At 46.5% G+C, this 26,826-nt stretch overlaps 1 protein-coding gene across 5 annotated transcripts in view; it reads right to left on the reverse strand.

The window, feature by feature from the left end:
- The window catches only part of TMEM108 (transmembrane protein 108), a 456,490-nt gene that overhangs the window by 22,017 nt on the left and 407,647 nt on the right, over nt 1–26,826 (reverse strand). For 4 of the 5 annotated variants that reach the window (XM_060685904.2, XM_060685907.2, XM_060685905.2 and 1 more), the window contains one exon: nt 12,594–13,706. In XM_060685904.2, coding sequence (XP_060541887.1) covers nt 12,594–13,706 — 1,113 coding nt within the window. Of the gene's footprint in view, nt 1–12,593; nt 13,707–26,604; nt 26,660–26,826 lie in introns of those variants that run through there. The other variant, XM_087892515.1, reaches the window with a different exon arrangement.

Raw genomic sequence — 26,826 nt, forward strand, 5'->3', positions numbered from 1 at the left:
TTGAATGCTTTTTGGGCATCAAGGAAAACCAGTGAAGCTTGTTTTTCCGGGTAAACTCTAATGTGTTTATTATTATTCTCATGTTGTTGTCAGCCTGGTAGGAATCCATTTTGGTCCTTGCAAAGATCTCCTCTCACTGTTTCTTTGCCTGCTTCACTGCTTCAGGCTTTCGGTGCATTCCCAGAGAACAGAGGCCTAACGTACCACGAGATCATGTGAGATCAGTAGCACAAGATCTTGTGCTACTGATCCTGTGTGATCTCGCACTTTAGGCCTGTATTGTCTGCAAATTGAGACCTGGGCCTCCTTTTTCATCACCGAAAGCCGACTCAGGTGGTTCAGGGGTGAGAAAGGAGGCCCAGAAGGGCATGCACAGCCCTCCAGGCCTCCTTTTTCATCACCGAAGGCTTCTTCAAGCCCTTTGCTGACTAGAAAGGAGGGGCAGACAAAGAAACTGGCTGGAGAGGAAACAGATCTTCATAAGGTAAGTAACCCAGCATGGCAGGATGGGGGGGGGAGCAATTGTGGGGACCACAGGGGAGGAAGAATGAGGTATCTGTGGGTTGAGGGAGACCTTGGGTAGTCTGAAGCAGGTGGCCTGTTCCATCACCAGGTGTCCCCCCCCCCCTTGGCCTTCCCCACCCTGAGATACCTCACGTGCACTTAACGAGCCATGCATTTGATTAGCGAATGCGTAGGTGAAAGCAGGGAATGATCTCGTTCCTGATACATGATTCACTCCTACGAGTCCTCAGGTTATGAATGGAATGGGCAGGCTCCTTTACATTAATAACTCGAGGACTACCTGTAATTCTTTATTCCATGAATCAACAGCTAAATCAATAATCCTGCATAGAATTAAAAACTACCCTAGAACTTGGAAGCTATAGATCTTATTAGTAAAATCTGGGTTGCATTTTCAGTTGTATTTCTTTCCTGTGTGGATTTTAGACATGTATGTAAGTCAACCCTTTCTTTTTCCCATTAAAGATGTTCAGATTTTACAAATGCCTAGGAAGATAGTGGTAGTGTATTTGATTTGTGCCGGATATTAGAATTCTATTATGAAAACTCCAAGTTAATTTAGGAGATTAAATTGGGAGCCCGTTTGGTGTAGTGATTAAGGCACTATGCTAAAAATCAGGAGACTGTGAGTTCTAATTCTACCTTGGGAATGAAAGCCAGCTGGGTGACTTGGGCCAGTCATTCTCTCTCAGCTTAACTCACCTGACAGGGAAAATAGGAGGAAGAATTTAGTATTCTTCCTCCTAGTATGTTTGCTATCTTGAGTTATTTGTAAAAATAATAAAATGAATCACCAGTGTTGTAAAGCAAATCACATGGTCAATAAACAGATCACATGATTGTAAAGTGAATCGAGAATATCCAATGACTGTTTTTTGCCATTTTGTGCTGGAAAACGGCAAAAAAGCCACAAATTGAAGTCACATGACCATGAAAGGACACAACTGGTCATAAATGCAAGCCAGTTGCCAAGCTCCCAAAATGCGATAGTATGGTCAGAATGATTATGGCAGCTGTAACTTCAAAGATGGGTGGTAAATAGCATTTTAAAAGTCATTACATAACAGATCATTAAATGACTGGTTGTAAGTTGAAGACTACCTGTTCTTATTTCAGGACTGTCTGTGGGATTCAAGAACAAGTCTATAAAAGAGATACACCTGTCACTAGAAGTTTTATGACATTCTGGCTGCAACTATTCATAAACTCCTACAAATAAGTTCTGATTCAACTCAATGGGATAGACTTTTACAATGCATATATAGTAGAAGTAAATAACATGGAGCCCTCCAGATTTTTTTATCAGTGGCCAATATGAAGGACTGTGGGTCTTGTAACTCAGGTTATCTGCAGAGCACCAGTTTCCCTACATACTATTTATAAGAATATATTTCTGACATAAAGTAAATGAAGCAGTTATCCAACTCTATTTGTGCCTTTGAGTTAGCAACTTGGCAACTTGTCTTTCAGTTTTTAGATTTCAGAACTGATTTGTCATTGCTGTCTTCCTAGGACTGAGAGAGAATAATTAGCCCAAGATCACTCAGCTGGCTTTGTTCCTAAGACAGGACTAGAAATCACAGTCTCCAGCTTCCAGACTAGTGTCTTAATCACTATACCAAATAGGCTCTCATGTTTTAAAATGAAAATCAACCACTTGATGTTACAAGTATGAGTAAACAGATCAGTGGAGAATGGTATTTAAGCCTTTCCCCTTCTCCCAGGTTTCATATCAACTTTTCTCCTCCAAGTGAATTTTGAATAGAAAATGAGCAGAGGGAAATATTAAGCTATCTCTCCTTTTCAGCAGTTCTCCTTGGCTGCATTTTCCCAGAAATAGGCTTTTTTCTTGAGGGAGGCAACTTAATTGATTTGCTGTAATATTATTGTGCTGTTCAGTCTAAATATTGGTCTTCAGGTTTGTTGGTCTTCATGTCTTCAGAAATGTTGATCTTCAAGTCCTAAATCCCCAGGATTTATAATCCTTTAACTAACACACAAGTAAAAGCTAGTTTTAAACTGAAATGACTAAGAATGTAAATGTAATCAGATTTCACAGCATGTTGTCTTCTCAGTTAAAATTAGCTGTGAGACAGTCTGCTAGTATATTCATAACAATTTTGATTTGGATCACTGGAAGATTTATCTTTTTATTACCACTTGAGAATGGCAGCAATTTTATGAAACCTAGATATCTATAGCTGTCAGATGTGCCTCCATTCAAAACCCAAGAAAGGAAACCCCCAACTCAGGGATGCTATTCAGCAGGTTCTGACAGATTCTGGAGAACCGGTAGTGGAAATTTTGAGTAGTTCAGAGAATTGGCAAATACCACCTCTGGCTGACCAACCAGAGTGGGGTGGGAATGGAGATTTTGCAGTATCCTTCCCCTGCCACGCTCATCAAGCCAGACCCACAGAACCGGTAGTAAAAAAAAATTAATTCCAGCACTGCCCCAACTCCATGTTTGTACAGAAAAGGTACTTTTACTGAGTTTGAAATGATAGCAACAAAAGAAAAGCAAGATCTGAAGCAAAAGGCGTGAAAGTTAATATTGAAAGTATTCCAAAATCCCTCCCCCAAGGATCCAGGGTAAATGTCCAATCCCCAACTCAATAAGTGTCATGTGGGGTGCATCTTCAGGTGTTTTCGTTCATCTGGTATTCTGGGACAGTTGACCTTGACTGGATATAAACAACTCCATTCAGCTACACAGTAGATCATGTGAGCAATCCTCCCTTTTCGTTCACATAGGGCATCTCTCTCCAGCTCACATCCCCCCATCCAAATGTCAATCTCCCCCCCCCCCTTTACTATGGCAGCCGATAGCAAGCAAGCATCATAGAACCTGACATTTGGCCCTCCTGCAATAGAGGTGTTAGTCCTGGAGGAAAACAAAATACAAAAGAGACAAAATAGAAACGAACATAACAACCCAATATACAGGATATTTTACAATAAGAAGGCTTATCAGGGTATTTAGTGTGAAACAGTAGTCAAAGTTTTGGTGCTCTGACATCTCACTCGTTCACCCATTGAAATTGAGAAGGAGGAAAATGTTGTAAATGTGACCAAATACTGTACTTTCACCCTGTGTTTCTTGGAATCTAGGATCTCTTTGACCTCGAAGTGCTGCTCTCCTTCTATGAGCAGGGGCACAGGAGGGGTAGGTTGATCTGGTCGGAGAGAGGAGGTACGTTCAGGTTTCAACAAGCTAACATGAAACACAGGGTGGATCCTTCTAAGGGTTTTTGGTAACTAGCTGTACTGTGACCGGATTTACAATCCTTACAATAGGGAAAGGACCCACATACCTAGGCCCCAATTTCTTTGACTTCTGGGTAGTCTGTAAGTACTTAGTAGACAAGAAAACCCTATCCTCAACTTTGTAGTCTTTCAGTATAGCTCTTTTCTTGCCAGCGTATTTCTGATGTGCTCAATGAGACTCATCGAAAGCCTTACGAGTAGCAGGCCAGATAAATTGAAGCTGCTCAATCTATTCCACTAGTGAAGGCATGTGGGGCTTCTTTGGGGGAAGAAGGGGGACGCTTGTTCCAGCTGTGGCCCCGGTACCGATCTCTGGCCAGGTCAATTTCCACATCAGCTGCCAACACATACCATCACTGAAGGTCTTGGGGGCGGGCCCTCGGGAGCAACAGCTTTGGTAGACATCATAATTGAGCCCGTCCTTGTAACACTCCATCAGAGCCTCTTGGGACCACCCACACATGTGGCATGCAAGCTCGCGAAACTCCTAGGTATATTCAGCCACTGACCTCCTCCCGATTTATGGCTTTCATACTGGTCCTTGCCTTGCATTCAGCTAGGAGATCTTCAAAACATGTTCGGAGGGCCGTCATAAACAGGTCGTAGTCCCTCAGTTGGGAGGCATCATCATTGTGGAGGGCGACCATCCACTCGGCTGCAGTCCCTTCCAGAGCCATGGTGACACACCTCACTTTAGCTGCTTCTGAAGCAAAATCCTCCCCATACTCCTGCATGTGATTCCAAACGTGGGCTAGGAGGAATCCCAGAACTTTGGAATCCCCTCCGTATTTTATTCCTAGCTGAGGAACCTTTGGAATTCAGCATCTCCGGGGGATTGCCCCCCTTGCCAGGGAGGGCCTGGGCTACTGCAGCCACTTGAATTCCTGCAGCCTGTTCTGGGCCCTGCTGAGCTATAGGAATCACTTCTGAGTTTACAGAGGCTTCTGCTTCTCCTGCTGCTCCCCAATCTCTTCATGCGTAGGCAGGGCATACCTTTCCCATGCTCTCTGGTTTTCAAGAGCTTTGTGCAGGAGATGCAGAGCTTGAGTTAGCAGGAGGTCTTCCTTGTCCTCTTCCTGCCAGGCAGCCTCTCCACACCGGCGTCTGGCAGCAGTTATTTCAGGGGGGAGTTCCTCTGGAATTTCCATCCATCCTACCACCAACAACCATTTGGCTCGGACCGGGTTCTCTTCAAGTTGCAGCTCTGAGAGCTACTCGGTCTCCTCCCAACCACGGTGGGACTTGGGGGGAGTCGATGCCGCAGCTCTCATGTCCTATTGATCGCTGCCCTGGTTAGACATTCTTTGCTTAGCGCCTCTGGTAGGGTTGATCTCTGGGTTGGCTGATAAAGTAGATCTTGCTTAATGTCAGGTGTGCCTCTGTTCAAATCCCAAAAAAAGGAAACCCCCAATTCCATGTTTGTAGAGAAGAGGTACTTTTACTGAGTTTGAAATGATAGCAATGAAAGAAAAGCAAAATCTGAAGCAAAAGGCGCAAAAGTTACATATTGAAAGTATTCCCAAATCCCCTCCCCTCTCCATTTACTCCAGAGTAAATGTCCAATCCCCAACTCAATAACTGTCATCTTCAGGTGTTTTCGCCGATCTGTTATTCCAGGACAGTTGATCTTGACAGGGTATAAACAACTCAATTCAGCTGCACAGTAGATCATGGGACCAATTCTCCCTTTTCGTTCACATAGGGCATCTCTCTCCAGCTCACATCTCCCAACCCAAATGCCAATCTCCCCCTCCTCTCTTTACTATGGCAGCCGATAGCAAGCAAGCATCTAGAGGCTGACAATAGCAAGCAGGAACATTTCTTTTCCAGGGTACTGATTTCATTAATTTTTACCAATTAGATGCTTCCTTTAATATTCAGCTAAAATCTATCCTCCTGCAAGTGAAAACAACCCAAACTTAGATGGGACCCTCTGAAACAAAATGGCATATTTGATAAAGTAAGGCATTTATACAGTCTATGAGGCAACGGTTAGGCTAGGAAGAAGAGGTATATGAATTAAGGGAAGTCCCCTTACAAATATCTTTTATAAGAAACAACTTTATGAAAGAATTCTGAGACAATACAAGCTCTCTTTTATATTTGTTAAGACACACATCTACATTTGGTTATTGATGCGCCTGTAGACAAAAAAAAAACCCTGGACCAAAACATTGGATAATTCTTCATCTAAAAGCATTGTTGAAACATGGAAGACTGCAGCTGTTTCTGCAAAAGCCAGTAACAGGAAATCAATTTTCCTTTCCAATTTATATTCCATAATTTTTCCAAGAGTTCAAGATAGCTTACAAGTGATCCTGCTCTCATAATATGACTGGAAAATTTGGAAACTTCAAAAATAAATTGCTGGAAACAGCTAATTTCCCTAGTTCCACTATCAGGAAATTGAGTATTATAAAATTTATTCTCCTACCCAGCCTTAAAAGGGGCACCAAACAATCTTCAAACCATTTGAGAAGTTCAAGATCGTATCACATACGCTTGAAAATACATATAAATGTTTTAGCTTATCCATTATAAATAATTTTTCGTATCTGAGACATTTGAGTGGGAGGAATCTTGTGAATTTAGCAGTCTCGTAGTGGTTGCTGGATGATTTCTGCCTATCCTTTGTATATTGAAGGTGGCAGCAGTTATCTTAATATGCAACAGGATTGTCAGGTGATCAGCAGTGAACCAAAGGGTGCTAGCAGCAACTTCTCCAAAAAACCAAATTTTCAGGAAAATAAAGCAAATTGTTCGTTTATCAGATTAAGTGGATCCTTCATATGACATTATAAGAAGAATTGCTTCTTCTTATACATTCATTTCATCTTTACATGATTATAGAAAAGCAGTAAGGAAAAATAAAAAATTATACTGAGATAATGCCTGTTTTATAGTATTATTCTGTCAAATGAAGCTGTTCATTTGTGTTAATTTAATGTATTGTTAACTTTGAAACAATATGTATTTATCAGGATTTGAGTTAATTTTATTGAATTGAGTTGTACTTATTCTGTTACTGATTTTGAATAACAACAACAACAACAACAACAACAACAATAATAATATTAACAACAGCAACAACAATAATAATAACAACAACAACAACAACAGATCACCACACTGGGTGCCATACCAGAAAATCTTGGACTACACTTAAAAAATCTGCACATTGACAAAATTTCCATCTGTCAACTGCAAAAGACCACATTGCTTGGATCCACACATACACTACACTAATATAACATAGAGAGTGCTTTTTATTTAAATAAATACACAGTATGAAATGTTTTTCATATCTTAAGTTTCAGGAATAGCTGTGCTCTGAAAGAAAAAGGAGACATATCCCAATATTTCCTGCATCTACATCCTGCATCCACCAGATGGCACTATGATTGAGGTAAAAGATCATTTTAAATCCATTCAGCATCCAGCTGGCATGTAACAGGTCTCTTTGAATTTGAGATGATACTGTAGTTGACATCTACAAACAAGTAACACCAATGGTGGGATTCAGCTGGTTTGCACCAGTAGCTAACTTTTTGTTCAGTTCAGTGGATCCGCTGAAGCCTCGTCCCTCCCCTCCCAGGCTGACCCACAGAAAGAAAGGAGGAGGTTCCCTCACATTTGGGGTTGAGGGGCAGGAAATCTGAAGGGACTGGTTTGTCCAAGCAAGAGAGGTGTGTGTTTCAAGGAAGGAAATCGCCTTTTTCTCCTGTGAAGCAAAGCTGCGCCTTTCCAGAGAGAGCTGAGTGGAGGATTCCCCCATGGGGGGAGGGGCTGGGGGGAGGATCCAACTGGGTTAAGAGGGATCCCTGCAGATCCTCTCCACCTCTTCCTGGTTTAGCTGACGGTTTTAGGAGGCTTCCCTTTGGATTGGGGCAGGGATGTCTGTCTGATTCTTGTCATCCAGCACAGCAACTCTTCTTATGCCAGAAATCTTCATCTGTGAAACGAATGGCGGGATGGGGCTGTCCTGGCCAGATGCTTCCAGCCCCAGAGGTGAAATCAGGGGTCTGAATTGAGGGGGAAGAAGCATTTATCTCAGACTTTTGAGATGGGAGGGGCCAGAACAAGTGTGTTGTGGTCTGTCAGCCACTGGCCTCCTCCAGCAGTCAAATCACATGAAATGGAGGCGTGGGAGTCAGGGTCAGCATCAAGGCAACCTGAGAGCTCCAAGGGGGAAGAGGGAATGGAGCTGTCAGAGAGAGAGACAGAGGCAGAGTTTAGGCCAGCCGTCAGCCCTCAGATGGAGAGTCAACAGCCCCACAGGTCTGGAGGTGGGTGATGAGGAAGTGTAGGAACAGCTGGGTCTAGTGCCTGACATGTGGATGCACAGAAGGCAGAGGAGATGAGAGTAGTGGAAATCATAGGCTCCATTGGAATAATCTGTTTAGGCCAAGTCTACTTCTTGTGTAGTGTATTCCCTGACAGACAGTTGCCTAGTCAGCAATTTGACACATTCAGCAAAGATCAACTTTGTTTTAATAATTGGTTCTTGAGCTTCTTCTGTGCACTAAGCTCCTGATAGTCAGAAATTACTGGAGTTATTACTGGAATTCATGGCTTCCATGACGGCCATGGACCTGACCCAGTTAGTTCAAGGCCCTACTCACACGGGGGGACACACTCTGGACCTGATTTTTGTCTCTGGTCAGTGGTTGAATGATCTAGAAACAGGGGATATAGTCATCAAGCCCTTGTCATGGTCAGATCATTCACTCCTTCGACTAGACTTTTGAGCCGCTACCCTCCGCCGCAGGGAGACGGAACCGACTAGCTGGTTCCGTCCCAGGCTCCTGATGGATCCGGATAAGTTCCTGATGGAGCTTGGGCCATTCCCTGAGGCTCTGGCTCACAACTCGACTGAAGAACTGGTGGCCGCCTGGGATAGGGTGGCCGCTGGAGCTTTGGACTGTGTCGTGCCTTTGCGGCCTCTGACCCAGTGCTGATCCCAATTGGCTCCCTGGTTTTCTGAGGAGCTGAGGGAGATGAAGTGCTGGAAAAGATGCCTGGAGAGCGATTGGAGGGCCAGCCGTTCGAAATCTGACCGAACACTGGTGAGGTCTCATATTAAGATCTACCTAGTGGCAATAAGAGCGGCAAAATCTAATTATTTTTCCGCTTTTATTGCGTCTGCAGATAACCGCCCAACTGCCCTGTTTAGGGTGACCCGCTCCCTACTTCATTTGGGAGCGTGGGAAGACCTCTTGTAGGGTAGGGCTGAGGCCTTTGTGCAATACCTGCATCACAAAATCGCTCAGATTCGGGAAGGCTTGGACTCCGACTGCGTAGGTTCAGATGGGGTGATGGAGGTGGGTCTTGAGAGTGTTATCTGGGAGGAGTTTGACCTTGTGACTCCCGAGGACGTGGACAGGATTCTGGGTAGACTTAGTGCTGCCACATGTTTATTGGACCCGTGTCCCTCCTGGTTGGTACTGGCCTCCTGGACAGTTACACGAGGCTGGCTCCAGGTGATTATTAACGCTTCTTTGAGTGAGGGTTTCTTCCCCTCCACCTTGAAAGAGGCCATGGTGAGGTCCCTCCTCAAGAAGCCTTCCCTGGACCTGGCTGTATTAGCGAACTATCGACCAGTCTCCAACCTTCGCTTTGTGGCGAAGGTTGTTGAGAGTGTGGTGGCGTGACAACTCCCCCAGTACCTGGATGAAACTGTCTATCTAGATCCGTACCAGTCGGGCTTCAGGCCGGGGTACAGCACGGAAACGGCATTGGTCGCATTGGTTGATGATCTCTGGAGGGCTCGGGACAGGGATTGTTCCTCTGTCCTGGTCCTATTAAACCTCTCAGCGGCTTTTGATACCATCGACCATGGTGTCATGCTGCGCTGGTTGGAGGGGTTAGGAGTGGGGGGCACCGTTTTGCGGTGGTTCTCCTCCTTCCTCTCTGACCGCACGCAGTCTGTGTTGGCAGGGGGACAGAGGTTGACCCTGAGGCGCCTTGTTTGTGGGGTGCCACAAGGGTTGGTCCTTTTGCCCCTCCTGTTCAACATTTATGTGAAGCCGCTGGGTGAGATCATCTGTGGTTTTGGGGTGAAGTTCCATCAGTATGCTGATGATACTCAGCTGTACATCTCCACCCTGGACCACCCCAATGATGCCCTTGACGTGATGTCCCAGTGCCTGGAGGCCATGCAGATCTGGATGGGAAGAAACAAGCTCAGACTCAACCCCTCCAAGACCAAGTGGCTGTGGTTTCCGGCATCCCGGTATAGCCAGCTGGTTCCATCGCTGACTATTGGTGGGAGATCTTGGCCCCCTCAGAGAGGGCTCGCAACTTGGGTGTCCTTCTGGATGCACGGCTGTCTCTAGAAGATCATGTAATGGCTGTGGCCAGGGGAGCTTTTTATCAGATTCGCCTGATTCACCAGTTGCGTCCCTTTCTGGATCGGGACTCCTTGCGCACGGTCACTCATGCCCTCATCACTTCCCATCTGGACTACTGTAATGCTCTCTACATGGGGCTCCCCTTGAAGAGTACTCGGAGGCTTCAACTGGTCCAGAATGCGGCCGCGCGGGTGATTATGGGAGCGACACCCATGTAACACCTCTCCTGCACGAGCTGCACTGGCTCCCGGTAGTCTTCCGGGTGCGATTCAAGGTGTTGGTTACCATCTTTAAAGCACTCCATGGCTTAGGACCTGGGTACTTAACGAGATCACCTTCTGCTACCGATAGCCTCCCACCGACCAATGTGCTCCCACAGAGAGGGACTACTCAGGGTGCAGTCGGTCAAACAATGTCGGCTGGCGACCCCCAGGGGGAGAGCCTTCTCTGTGGGGGCACTTGCCCTCTGGAATGAATTGCCCCCGGAGATACGGATGATCCCTGACCTACGCACCTTTCGCCGTGCCCTCAAGATGTTATTGTTCCAACAAGCTGGGCTGGCCTAAACATGAATTTTAATGGTTGTCTTAGTTTTTTTTTAAATAATATTGGAGCCAAATTATTTAATATATTTTAAATTGCTTTTAAATTTTATGTTTATGTGTTGCTGGCTGTGCACCACCCTGAGTCCCTTGGGAAAAGGGCGGTATAAAAATTTAAATAATAAATAAATAAAATAAATAATATTCCCCATTGTCTTTTCTCAAAACTAAACATATCCAGTTCCCTCAGTCTCTCATAAAACTAAGTTCCCAGTCCTAATCGTAAATAATTTTGCTGAAATAGGAAACAACAGAACATTTATATTAGCTTAGGAGAGATACAGAGGTCACATGATAGTGCTGTATATCACTTGTAAGAATGGTAAATAAACTAGATTCAGTGTCCGGAAAGATAGACATATATAGGCAAGCTACGAAATTTCATTTTAATGTATGCAAATCAGTGTACATTCAGATGGTTGAGGCTCAGGCCAGCCCCCACCCCATCCTGCCGGCCAGATTCCGCGATCCAGAGCAGGGATAGAAAAGAGGCAGCCTCTGCTTCCCTCCGCCCCTGGTTCCCTTGACATTTAAGCCACCTCGCATCCCTAACATTCAAGCCCTAACCCTAACCCTTTCGGTATATCATTTTTTTATACTTAAAATGGTCATTAGGGCAGAATTTTCCAACTCTACCCAGAAATGTTGTAGTTCTTCTATATGAGGTCTGAGAACTTCTGCATGTAAAAAAATTAATAAATTAGGTGCTCTACCACTGACAGGTCCTCTCCCAATTATGAGACTTTTTTTGAGAAGGTATTCCAAATGCGAGGTTGTTCCTTTGCTTATTCCAACACTTCATAAACTGTACAGTACACTATCACAACACCCCAGAATGTTGCAGCAAACAAATAGGGACAGTGTGGCATATTTTACTATTTAATAAACAGAACTGTCGTTTGCTGGTGGGGGTGTGTGGCATGAATCAAGATAATTTGGGAATCTTTAGCTTATCTGTTCTAGCTGCTATAACTGATAAATAGTCTTATAAAAGTTGTTGCATAAATGGTTGGCATCTGCAGAACAGATATCAGAACTACATTCATTCTCTCTCTGTCTCCCTCCCTCCCTCCCTCCCTCCCTCTCTCTCTCTCTCTTTTGTGGTTAGACACCATAATGTTTCCAGATGGGATGCAACGTCTGGTTGCTGTTCTAATGAAAGAGGTGTCATCAAAAATATTGAAATCTCAGCAGACTTTTGAAGAGAGTTACAGAACATACTAACTGAAAATTGAAATATCAGTGATACAAATAACTTCACTGCCAACTTCTTAATCTTCTCTGATGAACTAGCAATTGGCTATAACTTCAGTGAAGTAATATCAAAAAATAAATTAGGCCAATTGTTTTGCACAATTATTAAATAGAGTTTCCCAACCAAAGCTTTTCTCCTTTTCTCAAGGAGTTAAAAGGGTTATAATGGTGACAATGAGAAAGCGGCATCGGAGGCATTATGCAGGTGAGTGCTCATTTCCAGATATGTGGGAACTTTTCATGGCAAAATTATGAAAGGATAATAGATTATCTGCTGTGATTTCTCTGATCAAAATTATGTGCCAAGGATGAAAAAAATGGATGCTCCTGGATTTCATGCACTCTAATAGAAGCACTGTGTTTACATAAGAGACCAAAACATATGCTAATTCTGCTGTGTTCTCAACAGTGCATGGGTATATAAATGTAAGGATGTTGAAATAATTTAGGATGATTATTAATTATATGGGAGTCATATTATGAGGATCACTGAAACTTTATAATTAGGTTGTTCAATCTTTTTTTCTTCATTATCAATATTTGATACATGTTATATCTCACAGGGCATAAATATATAGAGAAGCATTCAACTTACAGCATGAGGATACGGGTACACTGATGGCCAAGATAATCCATGCTATATCCACTTTGCTGAGACAAATAGTTGCTCTGTATTGGGGCTTGTCCCTTTCTGTGACATGAGAAACATTTCCTGAGACATCAGGCTTTCTGGTACCAGCAGGTACCAGTCTGTTTAGGAAATTCTCTGTAGCTGTTGAAGTGGAACTTGGAAGCCATGTCGAGGATTCCATAGACTGTGTACTGCTTGGCAAGCTAGCATTATGTCCAGAGGGATGCAGTATGGTAGCTGGTTCCTCAATAGAGCTCCCTGTTGCATGTAAGGAGGAAAGACTGGCATCAACGTCATTTTGACTAGATTGTCCAAAGTCTACTTCTGTTGCTGTTGTCCCAGGACTAGAAAAAAAGGCTACCTGATCTGTATTCCGGCTTGAATTTATCCATGAATTGTTTTTGCTGTACAGTATTTCCTGTATGCCATGTGTGGCTTTAAAAGGCACTGTCACCATTTCAGGAACAGTTGATGGACCAATTGTTGGGGTAATGAGATCAATCTCTTGCATAATCAGTTCTGATGACCTCCCCTTCTCTGTTTCATTAAGGCCTTCCAAGGTATGATTAGAATCAATTGAGTCTGTTGTGGTTCCCTGTAAAGTATTTTGATGACTGGGGTGAACTGTAGGCTGGGTCTGAAATGGATATTCTGGGGGCCAATTTTCTGTGGTAGCAGAAGAATACAATTCTCTTTTTAGATAAGGTTCTGTAAATGCTGTGAAATTGCCTTGGACACCCAGAAACATTTTTCGTTTGTTAAGTGACTTCCTGGACAACAAAATATTCTGGTTGTATAAATGATAAGATTCTGTGTTACCAACAAAATGGCTGCTGTTTAATTCCTTCTGGCCAACAGAAGGAACAGAAGTCTCTGCTATACTACTGGAATCAGCATTTGCAAGAGTTGTTGTGGGCAAAGTTTTGGTTGTGTGATGGCCTCCAAGTCCTGGCTTTGTCTCCATAGCTAAAATACTAATATTGTCCATCAGAAGGCTCTGAGATGACACAAGTTTGGGAGTCAGTACCTGAACAGCAAATATTAATTCTTCTGTTAGCACCAAGATCAATAGAACACCTAAAAAAAAAATAAACAAGAGAGATAAGAATTAATAACATGGAAAATATGAATGTCACCAAATTCCAAACCTGACATGAATTATATACAAAATTATATATTATATTATATTATATTATATTATATTATATTATATTATATTATATTATATTATATTATATTATATTATATTATATTAATTATATTATATTCGGCTTAAAATGCATATGCCAATTTTATTACATAAATGAGTCTGAATTTAAAAAGAAATACTAAATTATAAAGAGAAATAAAATACCATGGTAGCACTATACCATAAGAGGCCTAGAAGCCATGCTTTTGTCAAGATCATCTTTCTCAACTGGAGCTCTGTGGAACCCCAGATTTTGTAAGAGGTTGCTAGAAGTTCCATGAGACATTGCAATTGGATTTTAAAAAAATTTACACAGTGCACAATGCCAGTGCTTGCTATGGTGAGAATTTTTATGTGCCATAACTCAGCTGCTAGCCTGCTACTGTGTTATTATTATGGTATGTGTGGGTTAGAAGTGAATTGCATTGTAAAGTTTTCCTATTTTTGCCATTTTTAGTAGAGGTTCCTGTGAGTTGTAAATTATTTCAAGGTTTCCTCCAGAATAAAGGACTAGAACTCACAATTTGTTTATTTGCAGCCTAGTGGTTAAGGCTAATCACTACATCAAACTGGCTCTCTAAAAAAAGGAGAGTATTTTTAAAATAATGCATATATTGAAAGAGCGTGAAATGTCCATTGGTTCAAGAGCCTCTTTGGGTTCCATTCATCTGAAAGTGCTGAAAGTCAGTCCCTAAAATAGAGTGGGCCCAGGACATTGATTCTGAGAAGCTTTCAGGATCTTAAATCACTGGTATGCTGGTCTAATTTACTCAATGTAAGAATCCAAATTAAAATATCCCGGACAGCCTCTGCCTTTTTAGCAAAAAGGAACATATCATCTTCTCTGGATAACTGAGTCCTCTATCCAATTCTTAACATACAATTGTAATTTGTAATGTAAATTTGTTTTCCCATGAATGAAAGAGAACAGCCCCTGACTTTCCTGCACCTTAACTTGAGGGTGTCTCATTCAAGTCTCCTCATGCAATTTGTTCCAAAATGGACACTTCTATCAATGGAAGTGATATAATATCCTGCCATCAGCATTATTATAGTGTCTGTTTGAAGGTCACTAGAAAACACTTCTGAGCCCCAATCCAGTGTCTGTTGGACAAAGTATCTCCTAAAAATGCCCAAGTGAGCTATAACTTTTCTTGGTTTGTATTATTTTGCAGCATGTAGTACCTGGCCACACAAACATACATACATACATACATACATACATACATACATACATACATACATACTTTATTTATTTATTTATTTATTTATTTATTTATTTATTATTTATTTATTTATTTATTTATTTATGCATGCAATTTGTATGCCGCCCCTCTCCGAAGACTCAGGGCGACTCACAATGCATTTAAAATTATTATAAAAAACATTTAAAAATTAAAAACATTAAAAACATTAAAACTCATTCACACCATTCATGGCTGGATCTCGCCGGATCACAAGAGTGAGATCAATGGCCCCAGGTCTGCTGGAAAAGCCAGGTCTTCACCGCTTTTCGGAAGGCCAATAGGGTGGGGATGGTCCGACCTCAGGAGGTAACTGGTTCCAGAGAGCTGGGGCAGCCACAGAGAAGGCCCTCCCCCACGGGCCCGCCAGCTGGCATTGTTTAGCTGACGGGACCCAGAGGAGACCAACTCTGTGGGATCTTACCGGTCGTTGGGAGTTATGCAGTTGAAGGCGGTCTCGAAGATACCCTGACCCTGAGCCATGTAGGGCTTCAAAGGTAATAACCAACACCTTGAATTGTGACTGGAGACCAATAGGGAGCCAGTGCAGCTCGCAGAGAATTGGTGTAATGTGGGTGTACTTAGGTGCACCCACGACAGCTCGCGCAGCTGCATTCTGGACTAACTGTAGTCTCCAAACACTTTTCAAGGGTAGTCCCATGTAGAGCGCGTTGCAATAATCTAACCGTGAGGTGACAAGGACATGAGTAACTGTGAGGAGAGCCTCCCGATCCAAGTAGGGTCGCAATTGGTGCACCAGGTGAACCTGTGCAAAGGTCCCCCTAGCCACAGTTGTCAGACATTGCTCTAATCTTAGCTGTGAGTCTAGGAGGACACCCAAATTGCGAACCCATTCTGAGGGGGACAATTTCTCCCCCCCCCCAGAACCAAGGATGGACAATGAACTTTAGGAGGCAATACCCACAGTCACTCGGTCTTATCTGAGTTAAGTCTGAGCCTGTTGACTCCCATCCAGACCCTCACAGCCTCCAGGCACCAGCACATCATATCCACCGCATCACTGAATTGACGCGGGGTAGAAATATACAGCTGGATATCATCAGCGTATTGCTGATACCTCACCCCGTATCGTCAGATGATCTCACCCAGCGGCTTCATGTAGATGTTAAATAGGAGGGGAGAGAGGACCGAGCCCTGAGGCACCCCATAAACGAGGGGCCTAGGGGTCGACCTCTGTCCTCCTACCAACACCGACTGTGATTGACCAGAGAGATAGGAGGAGAACCACCGTAACATGGTGCCTCCCACTTCCAGCTCCCTTAGTCATCCCAGAAGGATACCATGGTCAATGGTATCGAAAACCGCTAAGAGGTCAAGTAGCACCAAGATGGAGGAATGACCCCATCTTGGGCTCGCCAGAGATCATCCATCAGCGTGACCAAAGCAGTTTCTGTGCTGTAGCCAGGCCTGAATCCAGACTGAAAAGGGTCTAGATAATCCATTTCCTCCAATGACCGCAGGAGCTGAAGTGCCACCACTTTCTCTACAACCTTTTCCACAAAGGGTAGGTTGGAGACTGGACGAAAGTTCTTTAATTCTGCTGGATCCAGGGAAGGCCTCTTGAGGAGGGGCCTTACAACCGTCTCCTTTAATGGTTGTGGGAAGGCCCCTTCCCTTAAGGACGCGTTAACTAAAGCCTGGAGTCTGCCTTGTGTCACCTCCCTGCTGGCCAAAACCAGCCAGGAGGGGCACGGGTCCAACAAACAAGTGAAGGAACTCATCGCTCCTACAGCCTTGTCCACTTCCTCAGGAGTCACAGGCTCAAACTCATCCCACACAATAGGACTAAGACCTGCCCCTGTCATCTCGGTCGGAGTTGCCCAATCAGAGTCCAGGTCCATCCGAATCTGAGCGACTTTATCCGCCAGAAACTGCACAAACTCCTCAGCTCTACCCTGCAAGGGCTCCTCCACTCCCCCTACATTAAGCAGGGAGCGCGTCACCCTAAATAGGGTGGCTGGGCGCGAATCCACGGATGCAATAAGTGCGGAAAAATGTGAATATTTTGCCGCCTGTATCGCCACTAAATAAGTCCTAATAAAGGCTCTTAAGAGTGTTCGGTCAGATTCGGAGTTACTGGTCCTCCAGCGTGGTTCTAGATGTCTCTTCTGGCGCTTCATCTCCCAGAGCTCCTCGGTAAACCAGGGAGCTTTCCTGGATCCACCGCCATGGAGAGGTCGCAAAGGCACAATCCAGTCCAGTGCCCCAGATGCCGCCCTATTCCAGGCAGCTGTCAGGGACTCAGCCGGACTGTGGACAAGGGAGTCAGGTATCTCCCCAAGCTCCTTCTGGAACCCTTCAGGGTCCATTAGGTGCCTGGGGTGGAACCACTTAATCGGTTCCGCCTCCCTGCGGATGAAGGAGTAGCATCCTGAAGTCTAACCTCAGCAGGAAATGATCTGACCATAACAAGGAAGAAGCATCTATACCCCTTAATTCCAGATTATATCTCCACTGCCCCGAGAGAAACACCAGGTCAAGTGTGTCCCCCCCTCATGAGTCGGACCCTGAACTACTTGGGTCAAGTCCATGGTTGTCATGGAAACCATGAACTCCTGAGCCACATCTGAGGATTCGCCAAGTACGGCAAATTGAAGTCCCCCAGTACCATAAGCCTGGGGAACTCCACCGCCAGCCCAGCTACCACCTCTAGCAGCACAGGCAGGACTGTTGTAACACAGCTGGGAGGCAGGTACGTCAGCAACAAGCCCAACTGAACCCCTGAGTCCAACCTCAAAAGGAGAGACTCACACCCAACAATCTCAGGGGCAGGGATCCTGCGAGGGCAAAGACTCTTCCGGACAATGGCTGCCACTCTCCACCCTTCCCTGTAGTCGCGGCTGATGCAATATCTGGAACCCGCCTGGGCACATCTCTGAGAGGGGCACACCCCCCTCCTGGCCCAGCCAGGTCTCAGTTTTGCATGCCAGGTCAGCCCCCTCCTCCAGGATTAAGTCCCGAACGAGGGGGGCCTTGTTAACAACAGACCTGGCATTAAACAGCAGCAGCCTGAGGTCAGGGCTCTGACATCCCGAGTCACCAGGTATACGAGGCAAGCCCAATGAACCAGAACCAGAGGGGCTGGAACAAGTAATCGCTTTGAAACAGCAAGTCCTAGTTCCCCGAGAGCGGCCTACCCCTCGGCTCCCGCCATATCTACCTCTCCTGGTCATAACCGCAATACTCTGGCTCTCCAACACCCCAGAGATCCTCTCCCCCACCTCAATGGACCCCCTCCTCCCCGGCAGGCAAGGCACCCCACTCATTCTAAGCCAAGGATCATATCTGAGCCCCCATTTGTTTCTGTTTGCACACTCAGAAGAGGGGGCTCCATTCCTTGCCCCCAGCTCCCTCAAATTCAGTCACTCGAAACCCATTCCTTCCATCCCATCCATCCCAATACCCTCACACATACACACATGCACACCCTCCCCAAGATAAAATTAATGTATTAAGCCAAAGGTGTTAAGTGGATTAAAACACATCTAAAACTAAAGTCTAAAAAATGCTCCTTCTGAGATCCATGGGTCTCCAGCTCCCTTCGCCAGTAAGAGTGCAGCATGCCTGGATGTGCCACTGGTGATCTTTAATAGATGTTAGTTTCAGGAACTGAGAAATTTCAGCTACCGTCATGCAGTTTTTAACATCCTGTTTGTTAGCAAAGATGAGCAAGCCTGCTTTTCTCAAATCCTCATGTGCTAACTGTTATGTCCTTATAAGGACATCCGCCCGGATTGGCTGCGAGCCATCGGGCGGGAGATTTGAATCCCTGTCAAGGGGCGGTGCGTCTGCCGGGAGCGAATATAAGGAGAGCCCCGGCAGCGCGCCTGCAGTCTTGTCTTGTTACTTATGTAGCTAATAAAGTTACTTAATGTATTGAGCTGGTCGCGTCTTCATTTCCTGCGCCTGATCCAACACTGGCGACGAAGGACTAGAGAGGAGAACCTGAACAAGACTCGTGGCACGATCGCCCACCCAGCTGAAGACCCAAAACCACAGCGACCCTCAGAATGGCAACTCCGCAAGCTCCGATTGCCGCACTGAACCCATTCGACCCATCCCGAGAGAAGTGGAGGTCGTACATGGTCCGATTTCGGCAGTTCCTGCGAGGCAATGGCTACCAGAACCTCGACGATGAGCGGAAAAGAGCCCTCTTCCTGGCTCACTGCAGATCGGACGTCTTGGAGATGGCGATTGACCTCGTGGCACCCAGGGACATTGAGGAGATGTCCTGGAACGACCTGCAAGAAGCCCTGCAGGAGCATTACGCACCCACAGGCACCCCAATCGCAAACAGGTTCACCTTCCAGCAGAGAAACCAGCGGGAAGGTGAATCCATCAAAGAATTCGTGGCAGCGCTTCGCCAGATCGCTGCCAACTGCGAGTTCGATAATGTGGACAACGCCATCCGAGACCGCGTTGTTTTTGGAATGCGAGATGTGGGTCTGCAAAAGAAGTTCCTCAGCCGAAAGAGGATACCACTCAAAGACGTCCTCGACGAAGCAACAGCGGCTGAAACATCCGAGAAGGCAGCCGCCGCGATGGTAAAAGCTAGAGGGATCCATAAGATCCACAAGTCGGCTCTGACCTCGTCAGACGACTCAACAACACAATCCGAGTCTGATGAGGAAAGGGCCGTCCACAAGGTTTCCCGTCCCCCCAGGTGGGAAAACCCACAGCAGGGCAACCGGAGAGAACGATGCGGCAGCTGCAAAGGCGACCACCCCAGGGCAACCTGCAGATGGAGGGACGCGACCTGCCGCCGATGCCTGAAGAGGGGGCACATCGCCGAGGCCTGCAGAGCAGCAGATCCAGCCCCGGAACCGCCCAGACCACGATTCCGCGAGAATCGCAAAGATAACCAGAGGACATCCAAATGGTCCTCGAACCAGTCCCGGCGCGGGGAGGACGACTATCCCCGCAGCAGAATGGTGCACCAGACAACCATCGCTCACACAAGTGACGAGGGGACCACCAAGTTCCACGTGACGCTGATGGCGGAAGGGTCACCGTGCAAGATGGAGGTAGACTCCGGATCCGCCTACTCCATCATGGACTGGCAGCACCTACAGCAGCTGAAGCCATCCTGCAAGAAGACCCAGCTGAAAACCCCGAAGTCGAGGCTTGTGGACTTCAACGGAAATCCCATCGGAATCCTGGGCAGAACCACCATCCACATCAGATACAAGGACTTTAACGGAGAGCTGCCCATCACCATCGTGGAGAACAGCCGACCGAACCTGTTAGGAGTGGAGTGGTTTAAGCCGCTGGGGCTTTCCATTGAGGGCATCCACGAAATCCATAGGGACGAACTCGACACCATCCTCGAAGAGTTCAAAGAAGTCTTCGATGGTAAGCTGGGGAAATTTGTGGGGAGGCCAATTTCCTTCAATCTGGACAAGGGAATCACCCCAATTAGGCTCAAGCCCTGCCGAGTTCCGTTTGCCCTGCGGCCTAAAGTAGACAATCAGCTGGATAAGCTGATCGCCCAGGGCGTCCTGGAACCGATCGATCATGCCTCATGGGAGACCCCCATTGTGACCCCACTGAAGCATGATGGGTCTGTGCGCATCTGCGCCGACTACTGTTGTACCATCAACAAGGCGTTGGCACAGAGTGCATACCCAGTCCCAGTAGTGCAACACCTGCTGCATTCCCTGGGATCTGGCTCAATTTTCGCGAAACTGGACCTGGCCCAGGCTTACCAGCAACTGCCAGTGGATGAAAAAACGGTGGAGGCACAAACAGTTGTCACGCATAGGGGGGCATTCAAATGTAACCGCCTCCAATTTGGAGTCAGCGCTGCCCCAGGCATTTTCCAATCTATGATGGAACGCCTTCTCCAAGGCGTTCCAGGGGTGGTGCCTTACTTCGACGATGTGCTCGTCTCAGGTGACTCAAGAGCTCAACTCCTTGAACGGCTCAGGCTTGTCCTGCAGCGGTTCAAGGCCAAGGGTTTGAGAGTCAGGTGGGACAAGTGCACCATAGGAGTACAGGAAGTCGAGTTCCTGGGCTATCTCATCGATAGCACTGGCATCCACCCCACCAAATCAAAAGTGGAAGCAATCCATGAAGCTCCAAGCCCAAAAAACAAAATGGAGCTTCAGGCTTTCCTTGGGTTGCTCAACTTCTACGCCATTTTCTTAAAACAGAAAGCCACAGTTGCTGAGCCACTCCACCGCCTGCTGGGGAAAGCGGCTTCCTGGAAGTGGGGCCAGGAAGAGGAAGCAGCATTCTGGGCCATCAAAGGACTATTGACGTCCAAGAGCGTTCTCATCCAATACAGTGAGACGCTCCCCATCAAGCTGACCTGTGATGCATCGCCTTACGGGGTGGGGGCAGTCCTCAGCCACGAACTGCCCAACGGCTCGGAAGCCCCGATCGCTTACTTCTCGAAGACCATGTCCGGCGCAGAACGGAACTACAGCCAGCTGGACAAAGAAGCCCTGGCCATCGTGGCAGGAGTGAAGCGCTTCCACGAATACCTCTACGGAAGACGCTTCACCGTAGTCACTGACCACAAGCCACTCCTGGGACTCCTCGCAGGCGACCAACCCACCCCGACCTTCATGTCCCCGCGGATGACGAGATGGGCCATCTTCCTAGCTGGCTACTCCTATAGGCTCGTGCACCAGCCAGGCACAGCCATAGGAAATGCCGACGCACTCAGCAGATGCCCATCGAAGAATCCAGTCGAAGACCCAGCCCCCATGCTCCACCTATTCCATATAGATGATGACGCCAGCTGTCCGGTGTCGTCCGCAGATGTGGCCGTCCACACCCAAAAGGACCCCACACTCCGCCAAGTGAAGTCCTGGATCCTCAGAGGGTGGCCATCGGAAAAGACAGAGGAAAGGTTCAGCCCGTTCGCCAGGAAACAGAAGGAGCTGTCCACCATAAAGGGCTGCCTGCTATGGGGAGACAGGGTGCTGATTCCAAGCACTCTGCAACGGCGGACGTTAGAGACTCTGCACAAAGGGCATCCGGGCATCGTCCGCATGAAGGCTCTGGCACGGAGTTACGTCTGGTGGCCCTCCATGGACAGAGACATTGAGCAATGGGTCTCCAGATGTGACCCGTGCCAAGAAGTTCGCCCAGCGCCGCCACAATCCGATGTCGCGAAGTGGGAGACCCCCAGCAACCCCTGGTCGAGGATCCACATTGACTTCGCGGGTCCGATGCAGGGGCGACACCTCCTCATCGTGGTAGATGCCTTCTCCAAATGGCTCGAGGTGGTGCCCATGGCATCTACCACAACAGAAGCGACGATCCGAGCCCTGCGCCGTCTGTTCGCCACACATGGACTACCGGACGTGCTGGTCTCGGACAACGGCCCCCAGCTCACATCCCTGGCCATGGAGTCCTTCCTGGCAGGACTGGGCATCCGCCACGCCCTGTCCGCCCCGTACAGGCCGGCCGGAAACGGACAAGCTGAACGCATGGTCAGACTCACCAAAGAAGCCCTCACCAAGATGGGCCCGGGAGACTGGCAAGAACGCATAGACAACTTCCTCCTCACCCAGCACATCACACCACATGCCACCACCCACAAGAGCCCGGCCGAACTACTAATGGGCAGAAGGTTGAGGTCACCCCTGGACCGGCTGCACCCCCAATACAGCCCGGAAGTGACCGCAACCGCCAGCCGCCCGCTTCGCGCCTTCAGCAAGGGAGATTCAGTTTTCACGCTGAATTTCAACGGCTCTCCTAAGTGGCTGAAGGGGAAGATTGCCAGCACAACCGGCCCCAAATCCTACACCGTCGAGTTGGAAGATGGGCAGGTCTGTAGACGCCACATCGACCAACTCCGGAAAAGGTGGGGGGGAGCACACGAAAACCAGCCTGATGAGGGAGGCCTACAACACCCAGACGAGGTAGGCCTCCAACACCCCGGCGAGGTAGACCTACCACACCCAGACGAGGTAGGCCTACGACACCCCGGCGAGGTAGGCCTACCACACCCCTGCGAGGCAGAGCAACGCCATCCCGACGAGGTCGGCCCAGCTCACTACCAGGTACTGTCACGTCAGCAGTCCAGCGAGGTAGACCGGGGCCAACCGCTCGGGAGATGGCAACACCAACCCAGCCAGGTGGGCACCTGGCACAGCAGGGCCAGGGACCACCAACCCAGCCCGCAAGTAGACCGGGACCTGCCCAGAGAAGGAGCAGCGCACCCCACCAGTGATGGCAGCCTACACCAGCCCAGCCAGGGAGACCGCAGTTCTAGGCGAGTAGACCGGGACCCAGCCAAGACGGGCACCCCACTACCCACGGGCGAGGGTGGCACACGACTCCCCGGCGAGAGGGACCCCCACCTATCTCAGAGGACAGCCAGCGAACAACAACCCGACCCGGATGACCCCAGGCACCACCCGATGGTAGACCAGGGACTAGGGGAAAGGGAAAGCCGACAACAACCCGGCCAGGGAGACCTACACCACCCCGGCAGGGGAGACCTCCGCCGCCCCGCAGAGGTAGTCCCGCAACAACATCCCGACCAGGTCGACCACCACCAACCAGACGGGGTAGACCAATGCCAGCCCAACCGAGGGGACCAACGCCACCCCTGCGAGGTCGGACAGCACAACGCAAGCCAGTACCAACCGCGACCGGCTGACCGGACCCGAGGGCACTGAGCGGAACCACCACCCAACCGGCAGCAGGCCGAACCGCGACCGAACCGCAGCGCCCGGGAGACCAGGGAAGAGCAAGCGACAGACTTACCGAGACTCAGACGCTCTTCCCGGGTTGGAACCGAGCAATCGAGACGAGGCGAGAGATCCACAGGCCAGGAGGAAGACCAACAGAACCAGCCATCCAAGGTCTGCGGTCCGGCCGGAGGCGCTGGGGGTGACCCCGCTCACTCGACAGCCGAACCGAGCCCGGTTCCGGAGAGGGAACCAGGAGACGAAGGAGCCCCGTCCATCCAGGCCGGGGACGGAGAAGAAGTGAGACTGCGCAGGTCAGCTAGGGTGCCGAGGCGTCCTACGTACCTGCGCGATTACGTGACTTTTGTGGACGAGATTTGACAGTTCGGACTAAGGGGGGAGGAGTGTTATGTCCTTATAAGGACATCCGCCCGGATTGGCTGCGAGCCATCGGGCGGGAGATTTGAATCCCTGTCAAGGGGCGGTGCGTCTGCCGGGAGCGAATATAAGGAGAGCCCCGGCAGCGCACCTGCAGTCTTGTCTTTACTTATGTAGCTAATAAAGTTACTTAATGTATCGAGCTGGTCACGTCTTCATTTCCTGCGCCTGATCCAACACTAACATTTTATATAATTCTACTTTAGTTACGGAAATTCTTTCTCTGTCTGTGCTATCCACAACAAGTATCATAAACTCAGTATTTGTATAATATGTGTTCCATGATGATCGAAGAGATTTTTAGCCTCCAATATCCCACATAAGAAAACGTGTATTATTAAGGTTAGAAACCAAGAGTCTAAGATCCAAGATTTATAATCTTTTTTGCTTTGGAGAGCTCAAGGCTCTTCCCCTCCTTTCGATGGCCGATGAATACACTGTCTCTGAGGTGAAAAAGATGAAAAAGTATCCCCAGGGATGCAGAGTTACCTTGACTACCTTAAGCTTTTCTGTAGGAAACATTCATTTCTTTTCTACATTATTCAGAGGGATAGTGAATTTAGATTGAAATTCTATGTATAACAGAAAAGCCAAAAATCTAAACTCTCCTGTGAGCTCAATTCCTGGTGACTACATAATATGTATGTTTATATTATTCGCCTGGCAATAAGACACTAGTGTTTGGCATTGCCTTCTGATGGTTTTTTTTTTATTATTCTAATTTAGGCTACCTCTAGTTAGTACCTCTATTAGACATGCTGAGGGTTTGCAGACTGGTATTTTGCGGCAGCATTATGCATTCATATTGACTGGCACACAGAACAATCTTTTAACCAGGGCAGCAACAATATTTTTTTTATTTATTTGTAATTATTTTAACAAATAATTTAAGATGGCAAATGTCCACCACACTTTCTTTCTCTGTATTTCCCCACAACAACCCTGTGAGATGGATTGGGCTGAGAGAAAATAACTGGCCCAAAGTAACCCGGCTGGCTTTCATGGCTAAAATGTATAGAGCTTAGTTTTGTAAGAGCTTTGAGATAAGTGTCTTGGAAGTGAGTAGTTAGGGCTATGCCTCATATAAGAACTTACAAATGGTGTCACTGAACTGTTTTCTTTGCTGAGCAAAGGTATTTTTCATTTGGATGGATATTGAAGGAGCTTCTTTAAATCACAGGGAAATAGAAGGAATGCTTCCTAGTAAATCTTTGGATTACATTTTAAGCATCAGTATTTCAGTGGAAAAGGTTACTGCCTATGGAGGCATTTTCCGTCAACACCATCTTCCATAACTAAATACAACATTCCTCACCTACTCAGCCCTTCCATCACCATCAATCTTGGCCATGATTACACGATAAATACAGCCTTTTTTTTAATCAGCTAATATAGTCTGAGAAGCAAAGGCAGAAGCAAATTTTTGTGCTCAGACCTGCTCAATCTTTATTTGGTTCCTTGAGCTAAGAAAGCAAAACTGATTAGCCCTCTTCAATTAGAAAAGCATATGCTAGTGGAAAGGAAGATTATGCATTAATCTCCCCAGAGGAGAAATGACCATGAAAATTATACCAGCTTGCAATTTCTACAGAAGGCAAACAAAATAAAAACATATCTCAACAAACATTGCTTAATTTGCAGGAATGAAATATCTTTTAAGAAGACATATAAAACTTTTTGCTATGAAATCTGTAAGTGTTACATCATCTTTTAAAATTTAAACATTATTTGTTTTAGAGTCTAGGACATGTATTTGTTTCTGAAGTGGGAAAGATACAATACAACTTTTACTGCCTAACTTTTATGAAAGGAACAATTTATCTGAAATGAATCAACTGTCAATATCATTGTATAGCAGATTCCAGATATTTCAAAGTTAGTGGTGTGGGGTGTTTTTTTCTTTTATCTGCTAAATATTTTAGAGATTTCAATGGTGGACTAGAAGTTACCAAATATACCAGACTCCCCTTGTCGTGCCAGACTGATTTGGCAAATAATCTTTATTTTTATTTAATTAATCAGAAATAAGCCATTAATTAATGAAAAATTAGTATGTGTGAGTTTTCAAAACATCAAACCTTCTCCCCTCTTTCTTGTGTTACTTCATTTTGTTTCATTCTTTAGGAACCATTTTACCAAAATACAAATAGATTTGGGAGCAAATGACCCATAAAACATTATTCAAATTACTGTGTTTCTGTCAAAGCTTCAATATCTCCACAATTATATTGTCCTCACAATAACTTGCATTAAAGCTCGAATTTTATTGGATTGATTTCATTTCTTGAAAAGGATACTTATCTTTTTCTTACACTTTTGGGATTAAGCATCAGGGGAGGTTGTTGGGGGTGTTTTAGTTTAGGAACATTATTCAAAGAATGATCTCCTGGGAAGGACACTCTATTTTTTGAATACAGCATGAGGTTAATACTCACTTTGTATGGGTAGGTGCACTAAAGGAAGAAATGAATACATAAAACATCTGATCCCAACATTTGTGGCTTCAAAACACAATTCCTAGCATCCCTGTCCACTGATCATCTGGTTGAGGTTGATGGGAGTCCTATCCAAAACACAGTTGAAGAAGACTACACTATAACAAGTAGGGTACATTCAATAGAAGCCTTAAAAAATCTATTTCTAAAATATATGGAGTA

This window comes from Pantherophis guttatus, chromosome 4 (assembly GCF_059756535.1).
Source record: "Pantherophis guttatus breed Tessera chromosome 4, ASM5975653v1, whole genome shotgun sequence".
Classification (NCBI taxonomy): Eukaryota; Metazoa; Chordata; class Lepidosauria; order Squamata; family Colubridae; genus Pantherophis; species Pantherophis guttatus.